The 9,520-nt window shown below is 35.7% G+C and overlaps 1 protein-coding gene across 1 annotated transcript in view; it reads right to left on the reverse strand.

Moving 5' to 3' along the window:
• The window catches only part of POLQ (DNA polymerase theta), a 91,412-nt gene that overhangs the window by 80,947 nt on the left and 945 nt on the right, over positions 1–9,520 (reverse strand). The window contains exons 2-6 of the mRNA XM_023755804.1: positions 7,859–7,937; positions 7,614–7,754; positions 5,727–5,883; positions 3,823–3,931; positions 51–270 (exon numbers count right to left, since the gene is read on the reverse strand). Coding sequence (XP_023611572.1) covers positions 51–270; positions 3,823–3,931; positions 5,727–5,883; positions 7,614–7,754; positions 7,859–7,937 — 706 coding nt within the window. The remainder of the gene's footprint in view (positions 1–50; positions 271–3,822; positions 3,932–5,726; positions 5,884–7,613; positions 7,755–7,858; positions 7,938–9,520) is intronic.

Here is a 9,520-nt window from a genome sequence, read left to right on the forward strand (position 1 = left end):
CCCCTTAACAAAAGTTTAATTTTCGACATTAGTGTTTAGTACTGACTTACCTTCACTTGTAGCATGGGTTGAAATTCCCTCACAAGCTTCATTGAAGAGTCATATATGGAATTTCCAATTTTTACTGACTCCACCAGTGGTACAGGACGAAAGTCGGTGTGGTAGAGTTCAGCATTCAACCAGGAAGCCACAAGCTCCAAATTGGGAAGAGTAGCACTCATGCCTATGATCTGCACGGCATAAGACAGAGGACTGGCTAAATCTGCTTGGCTGTGAAAAACAAATGAAAACAATGTCAAAAGATACATAGCATTAATTACAAATAGAGCTGCTAACAACATTTTTGGTCATGTCCCTTGGTGCCACATGCATACATTTCTTTAGGGTATACCTAGGAGCAAAATTACTGGGTCGTAGATGATCTTCAATTTTCTTAATGTCCAACTATTCTCCAAAGAGACAGTACCAACGTGTTAGCCATTTTGGAGAGTGCATGGCAATGTCTCTTTGAAGAGGTAATTTACATTCCTTTGATTGCTAATCAGATTAAGTACCATTTCATCTTTATGGACCATTTTGATACCCTTATAAATGCCTGTTCAAGTACCTTACCAATTGATATATTGGGTTCTATTCTTTCTTATTGATTTCTAGCATTTTTTTAATGTTCTGAATAATGGTTTTCCTTGTCATTAGTTTTTGCTTTTGTCTATTTATTTCCCTCTACTTTCTGTGGCATTATTTTACAATTCTTTTTCTAAGTTCTTAAGATGGACAATTCATTAATTTTTCAAACAATCTTCTTCAATAATGTATACATTTTGTACTAACAATTTCCCTTTAAAAACAACTCTTGCTGCATTTCACGAGTTTTGTTAGGAAATATTTTTTATTATACTTTCAGTTCAAACTATCTTCCAATTTCTATTGTGATTACTTTTTTTGACTCAAAATGGATCAAAATGTATTTCTCAATTTCCAAACACAAGGGAATTTTCTAATATGCTTTTCTTATATTTATTTCTAGCTTAATTCCACTATTGTCAGAGAATATATTTTATTTGTTTATTTATATATTTACTTTTAGGGTTTTTTACTTACCTGTAAACTGGACTGGATCCTACCATCTTGCACATTTTGTCATTCCTTACCAAATTCTCAATTCTTCTAGTTACCTCCATTATCTAGCTACAACTAATGTTTCTTTTTTTTCCTTTTTATTGAATTTATTGGGGTAACATTGGTTAACAAAATTATACAAGTTTCAGTTGCACAATTCTACAACACATCACCTGTAGACTGTATTGTGTGTTCATTACCCCAAGTTAAGAAAATATATTTTAAATAACTTAAATCCTTTAAAATATGTTGCTTTAAGGACCAGCACATGGTAAATTTTTTTGGTAAATGTTCCATGTATAACTGAAAAAAACATGTTTATGCTTTTATTTGGAAGTTGTTCTACATTCATCCATTAGGTCAAATTTGCTAATTGTATTAGTTATATCCCTACTGAGTTACAGTACTGCAGGAGATGTGTTATCTCTCTACACTGAGCCCTGGCCAATGTTGCTCAGTTGGCTGGGCATTGTCCCATGCACCAGAAGGTTGCTGGTTCAATTCCCAGTCAGGGCACATGCCCGGGTTTTGGGCTCAGTCCCTGCTGGGGGTATGTGAGAGGCAGCTGATCAATGTTTCTGCCTCTCCCTTCCTCTCTCTCTAAGAAAATAAATAAAATAAAAACCTTAGCTCAGCCATTGTGGCTCATTGGTTGAGCATCAACCCATAAACCAGGAGGTCACAGTTCGATTCTCAGTCAGGGAACATGCACAGGTTGGGGGATCTGTCCCCAGTTGGGGGCTTGCAGGAGGCAGCCAATTGATGGTTCTCTCTCATCAGGGATGTTTCGCCCTCTCCCTTCCTCTCTCCGAAATCAATAAAAATAAAAATCTTAAATTGAAAAAAAAAAATCCTTCTAAACTGAAAGAGAAGAGCTCCCAGATGGAAAGAATCTATTGAGTATCCAGCACATGAATGAAAATAAATCAACACCCAGACACATCAATATGAAATTTCACAACACTGAGGAAGAAAAGGAGTTCCTAAAAACTGTCAGAGAAAATGAAAATATTTATACAAAGGATAAAGGATAAGCATGACATTGAATTTCTCAATAGTTATGAGAAAACAATGTCTTGAAAACTCTAATTTTTTTAAACCTTGACTTTTCTAAATTTTTAATTCTTTATTGTTGGAAGTATTACATGTCTCCTTTTAAACCTTGACTTTTATACCTAGACAGTCTATGAAATAACTGTAAGGCATTTTCAGACATGCAAATTTTGTAAAAATTTATACTCACAATAGCTTATACTCTGAAATAAAGTGAAATCTCCTGAAAGATGTCCCCACTAAAATGAGGAAGTAAATCAAGAGAAAAAGCCAGGTAACCCCAAAAAGGGGGCCCTAACTCAAGCAAAAAGCTATGGGAATGGCCCCGCTGGTATGACTCAGTTGGGGCATTGTCCAGTACACTGAAAGATCGTGGGCTTGATTCCCAGACAGGTTAGGGCACTTACCCAGAACAAACTGGGGTGCATATGGATCAATATGGATCCATGTTTCTCTCTCTTTCTCCCTCTCTCTTCCTCTCTCTCTAGAATCAATAAAAGGACATCCTCAGGTGAGGATTTAAAAAAAAAGAGAGAGCTAGATCTTCATTTTCCATATAAGAAGTCCACATATAATGTTAAAACTAAAAACTCAAGTAGCTGCATTTAGAGATACCACTGTAAATAAAATTTGTATAAAGCTATAAGAATTGAAACTAGTTACCTCTGAGAAGTGGGAGAGAAAAACATGTTACTTTTAAAAATTAGCCTTGACTGGCCCTGGCAGGGTAGCTCAGTTGGTTAACAGTGGTCGGCAAACTGCGGCTCAGGAGCCACATGCAGCTCTTTGGCCCCTTGTGTGTGGCTCTTCCACAAAATACCACGTGCGGGCCGAATTGTACAGTGCAATTGAAACTTCGTGGCCCATGCGCAGAAGTCGGTATTTTGTGGAAGAGCCACATTCAAGGGGCCAAAGAGCCGCATGTGGCTCGAGAGCCACAGTTTGCCGACCACTGGAACCGTTAGAACATCGTCCAATACACCAAGGTTGTGGGTTTGATCTTCCATCAGGGCACATACAAGAAGCAACCAATGAATGCATAAATAAGTGGAACAACAAAATGATGTTTCTTTCTTTTTCTCTCTCTCCCCCCTCCCTCCCTTCCTCTCTCTCTCTCAAATCAAATTTTTTAAAAAGTACAAATTAGCCTTGACTACTTCAGTAAGATATGTGTGCAACTAAAAAAATATAAAAACTGCATTTAAAAAATTCTATCATACTCTTAGTCTCATGGAGGTGAGTGTAACTCTCATCTCCGGTTCCTTTCAGTGAGGAGGTCACCCGGGTGGCCTTGCTTCCCCTCAAGCTTTGCTGCCACAAACTCCTCTGTTCCCCGTGGCCAGAACAGAGAAGTAGAGCAGCCCTTGGCAACCCAGGGAGCGGGCAGCCCTGCCCATCCCAGAGCCATGCACAGCACAGAAAATAATAATAATAATAGTAATTCTATCACAAAAGTGGTCAGCAGTCAGAAATTAAGAATGTTTACAAAATAATCTAAAATATTTGGAACAAAAATGAACTACTATGAGTTTGTACTAAATAAATACTACTCTCCTTTAATTTATGTAACTCGGATTTATTATGAACTTTTGCAGACACTTTCTCAACGTTGTTTAGAATCTCAGGAATGTAGTTATTTCAGATACTCACCAAGATGCTGATTTCTGAGTAATATAGCAAATCTTGGTCAGCAAAAGTTCCAGCAGATACCCTCGATGAGAGTCTCCCAGCATATGCAATTCATCCACAACCACAATTCCTAAAGAGATTTTCCAGATATTAGCTTTTACAGAATTCCACAAGTCCAAGAAGAATTTTAAAGACTCAATCTCTTATATCTTATGCAGTCAGTAGCTATGATTCAATATATTACTGGTCATACAAATTTCTAATCATAAAACAAAAATCAGATTCCACATAATGGATAATTCTTTTTTTAACATGTTTTATTGTTGATAGTATTACAAATATCTCCCATTTTCCCCCCTTTACCCCCCTCTTCCCATTCCCTACCCTCCCTCCCAGGTGGATAATTCTTTTCTAAGATTGTTTGGGTATCATAAGTGCTCCCACTACAATATATTCTGAATCTAAAAACCAATGATTAGCTAAACTCAGGGCTAAATCAGGGAACACTGCCTCTTATTACTCAGACACTTTTTAATTGATAACCTTGTAGAAATTTATGTACAATGAGATATCAAAGACATCTATGATAGTCAGTCAAGTGTATTGACTTTTCTGTGGGAAAAACAACCAGGGCAATAATAATGATGTTAGAAAGTGACTTAGAAAAACAGAATCAAATCAAGAAAGAAATGATTTTAAGGGATAGTTCTGTTCGATTGTGGTAGATGAATGAGACACCCTATTACGAAACATAAATAGGGTCATAAACCCCTTCTCTACTGCTTGGAGAATCAAACCAGTCTTTGCACTTGGAATAATGCTGAAGAATTACTGAAAATTTAGTATCAACCAATGCCTTCTTCAGGTAAACATTTACATAACATCATAGTTTCCACATGCACTGGTGTCCCCTCCCAACAAATCCTCCCCACCAAAATCAAGATCTTTCAGACCATTTCCTGACACATGGTGCTCCTTTTCCTCATTAGTAAGCTATCTCCAAATTATACTGTATGATGAGTTATTTCAGTATTTATTCATTCATTCATCCAAAAGGTGTTATGCTACCTAGTGTGCCAGGCATTGTGCTAGGCATATTGCCAGGCACATTGGCTATAACACTTAATAAAATTCTATTGCAATCCCTCAAGATATTTAAAGTCCAATGGGGTGACAAGAAATGACAATTCTGACACAAACTGATAAATGTGATTTCTTTTTCCAAACTTTATAGAGCAGAGCCCAAGTCTTATTAATCTCTGATTACACTCCCCACCTCTACCCTACTGCAACTTTATCATTTAAATTCACCAGAATCTCAAGAAGTAGCTGATATTCTTGCTGCTTCGGATGCTGCTACAATAATTCTCTTCCTGTTACTACCTCAACATAGGGGCCTTTCCTAAGTGGTATTTTAAAAACAAACAAACATTAAGGTAGAAAATCTTCCTAGAGTCACAAGCTCAAACACAATGTCAGTTTCTGTAGCTCTCTACCATTTCTCTGCTGAAAGGTAGCCTCTGAGTACAGGCCTAATCTAGATACCATAGCACCAGAATATAATTAATACACATATACACTAATTGCATAGATGGCAGATCCAGCCCCAGCATGGCTTCTTCTATTGCAGGTAACGTTTAGACAGGAAAGAAGCAATGAGAAATGACTTGAGGGCTCAAGGATATCCTCTATGTTTTGTAAAGGGCAAAAATACAAGGAAGTGGAGTCAATAACAGCAGCAGAACACAAAACATTTTCCCCACCCTGACGTGTAATGTTGCTAACATTACAAATGCCAATACACCTCCAGAAGCAGATGATAGACAAGAAGAAAACATGAGACATAACAGAAATCACAACAGCTCCACTCCATTCCACCAAAAAATAACAATATAAAGTATTTGCTTATTTCCTAATTTTCTTACCTAATAAATCCATCTTATTTTCTTCTATGAGGCGATTGATCAGACCATTGGCTCTCTCAATTGTGCAGACAGCAATATCCAAGGAAGAGAAATGCCCTTTTGGAGAAGTACTGCCCATATAACCATCTACTTTTATTCCTACTTCCTGAAAAAGACTCTGAATTGAGTAAGAAGAAACAATACCGGTGAAAATATTTTATATTCATGATTTGTAGATTGATTCTATTCCAGATCATAGATATAAGTATCTAACATTAAGTATTTATCAGATTACTGTTAGTTTTTCCTGGACAGGACACACTGGTTCTTTCTACAATCATATACTTTAAAAATGAAGTTTAGAATTGGTAAAACTCAATAGAGTCAAATAAAAGTATGCCATTTTAATGACAGCATTTTATAATCAAAGCAATTCTAAGAGCTATTTATAGAAATTAAAATTGGAGAAAAACCACCTTACGCACTAACACTTTTGATCTAACAAACAAACAAGAAACTAGCTCTTTCTTTAATGCTAATGTAACACTTCAAGAAACAAATTTATTCCACTAACTTTTATATAATGGAATAAAAGTTTTCAAAATTCAAATGCAGTGGGACTTTCATGTTTTGTTTTGTTTTTTAGTTTAACTTTTAACTAACATACCTTCTCAATAATAAGGATCCTTTCATCATTTTGTTACTTTGGTCTAAGTGAGAGGATGTTATCATGTAGGACCAGCTTTGTTGGCTATTTGGCCTCTGAAATAACTGTTAAAAAGATTTATAGAACTATAGAACTTTAGAGCTTTTCATTCACTAAAATATTTCTGAGTGTTTATTGAGTTAACCCACAGTACTAGGATTAACATCTTTATTTGACCAATGAAAAAAAACTGAGGCCCAAGAAATTATGTGCCTGGCCTGAAGACATAGTTAGTGGCAAAACTGGGACTAGAACCCAGATTTTTTGGATTACCAGTAATAATCTTGTTATTCCAACAGCATAGTTTTTTCACAGTCATGGGGGGTGGGTGGAGGTGGTAGAGAGCATAGAGGGGATAAAAGGTGATGGAAAAAAATAAAATTTAATTTAAATTCATGTAAAAAATAATATTTACTCTATTTAATAAAATACTGTATTTGTAAAAATGCCCTAAAAAATCAGTGATCCTCAAACAAATAAAAAATTTTGTTACTCATTTTTGCAGAACAAAGGAACAGATCACAAGCCTGGAACTTTACCTGGGACTTAAGCACTAATAAATCTTGTTCTTCATCCCCTGAATGTTTCCAAAGGACCCCTCAGATAGGATGAGATATGCTTCCTTAAACATTCTTTCCTTTCCATGCTTCAGTCTAGTCCAGTGATGGCGAACCTATGACACGCGTGTCAGAGGTGACATGTGAACTCATTTTTTTGGTTGATTTTTCTTTGTTAAAGGGCATTTAAATATATAAAATAAATATCAAAAATATAAGTCTTTGTTTTACTATGGTTGCAAATATCAAAAAATTTCTATATGTGACATGGCACCAGAGTTAAGTTAGGGTTTTTCAAAATGCTGACACGCCGAGCTCAAAAGGTTCGCCATCACTGGTCTAGTCCTACCATTCAGTTAAAATGCTGACTCTTAATTTGCATGTTTATATGCTAGTAGTATTCTATTTACTTCCTGAGGAAAAGTTTATCGATTTTAACAGTGTTCAGCAATTACTCTTAGTTTGATGGCCCGTTCTCCTTCATGCACGTTTCCCTTCATAAATGGGCAATACTGAAAGTTACATTGGGATGCAATAAAATAAACTTTATTTCCACTTGCTTTTATAATTCTATTTCAAATGAATAAACCATGGCTACCAATAACAGGCGTTATCACAATTTCAAACTTAGTACAAGAACATTACCTGGAGATAGTATTTCTTCTCTTTAGCCACAGACACAAAAGGCAGAATAAACAAAGCTTTCTTCCGCATTTCCAAAACCCGCTTCAAAATAAGTAATTCAGCAACAAGAGTCTTCCCAGCACTTGTAGGAGCTAAAACGTGTTATTCCACAAGGTTATCAAAAAAAGAAAAAAATATTTTATATACTGCATTAAAAAAATGTTTTAAACCATATCCACTAACTACAGAGCTTAAGACTACCTTACCATTAAGGCCCAACAAGCATTTGAAACCTTTATATCCTTAAATGCCCCTGACTTTAAACTAGCTCTCTGAAATCTCACACTTAAAATAGAGAATTATTAAACAACTCCTTATATCAACAATAAATGATAAATATTGAGTACCTAGTTTGTACTTAAACATCCTTTCCTTTGAGTACTGAATGGCTAAAAGCCCTTCCTTGGGAAAGCAGATGAACAACTTTTATATACTGAGATAGGAACTATGCTATAATTTGAGTGAGAGGAGCTGTAAGGAAGTTTATTAAAAGGAAACAACTTATGAGAAGGGAAGAAGGGAAGAGGCAAGGAATGCCAAGCAGAAAAAAACAGTATGTGCAAACACATGGAGGAAAGCCTGGCAAGTTCAGATGACAGTAATTTATTTAGTAAGCCTGAAATATAAAACAAGTGGAGGGAAAACAGAGATATGAATGTGCCACACGAAAAAGAGTTTCATAACCCCATCATGAAAGGAATTTAGAATTTATTCTGAAAGCAATTCAGAGCAACCATGAGTTTTATGAAAAGGAGTGACAAGATCATATTTGTACTCTATGGGGATCACTTTGACTGCAGAAGCAGAGCAAGACCAGAAAGAAAAAAATAAACTAGTTATAAGGCTATTGCATAATCTAGAAGAAAGATAATAGTGAGCATAATCTAGAAAAGAGATAAAGATAGAAAAATAGGTAATGGACTTGGAACAGAAAGAGGTAGTCAGAATCAGTTATTAGAGGTTATAGACACTGTACATAGTGATTAATTGACATGAATTGGTGACCAGAGTTATGAAGACACCCAAATTTTGGGTTTCAGCAACTGAAATGATCAGGCCACTCAACCACTACCACAAGTTCACATTTACTGTGTACTTTCTATGTGCCAAAAAGCTGTTCTAAGTGCTCTCTCATGCTCTCTCTCTCTCTAGTGATTTGCAAGGTTACACAGCCAATACATGGTAGAGACAGTTTTCAAACCCAACCAGTCTGACTCCACAGCCTGAAATTATATCTACTGACAAGTTATCTACTTTTTGCAGCAATTACAAAAAATCTGATGACTCACAATTTCAGAGAACTAACGAAGTACATTTTACCAATGAATTAGTTCCTAAAGTCAGTATAGCAAGTTCCTCACCCTACACATAGTGCAGGTGACCTGTCCACCTCGCCTGTTAAAAGTATGCATGTCAGAGTTGGCCTTGAAAGCCCATATACATTTTCTATAAAGTATATTACATATGGTTTTATGTATTCAATCCTGTACAAACAGGTCAATTTATACGCATATAATTTATCATGTTCATAAACTGAAAAACAATTGAGACTGGAGGAAGAGCACATTGCACATTTACTCTGGGACATAAGTTTGTTGAGAGGAATGGCAAGCAGAATAGCTCTCTTTAAGTTGTCTTTTTTTCCTTCCCCAACCCAGCCATATAATGGATTTGCATAACTTAAATATGCATATGAGACTCCACTTTTCATATATATTTTAAGATTTTTTTTTTCTAGTTATAAAGCACTGTCTCAACCACCTTTTTTAAAAAACAAAAACAAACCATACTAGCCTAAGTAGAAGAATTCGATCTGATAAAGGCTTGTAAAATAAAAAGATATTAATTTTTCATGAATTTTCAATTAC

The sequence above is a fragment of the Myotis lucifugus genome, unplaced genomic scaffold (genome assembly GCF_000147115.1).
Source record: "Myotis lucifugus unplaced genomic scaffold, Myoluc2.0 scaffold_84, whole genome shotgun sequence".
Lineage (NCBI taxonomy): Eukaryota > Metazoa > Chordata > Mammalia > Chiroptera > Vespertilionidae > Myotis > Myotis lucifugus.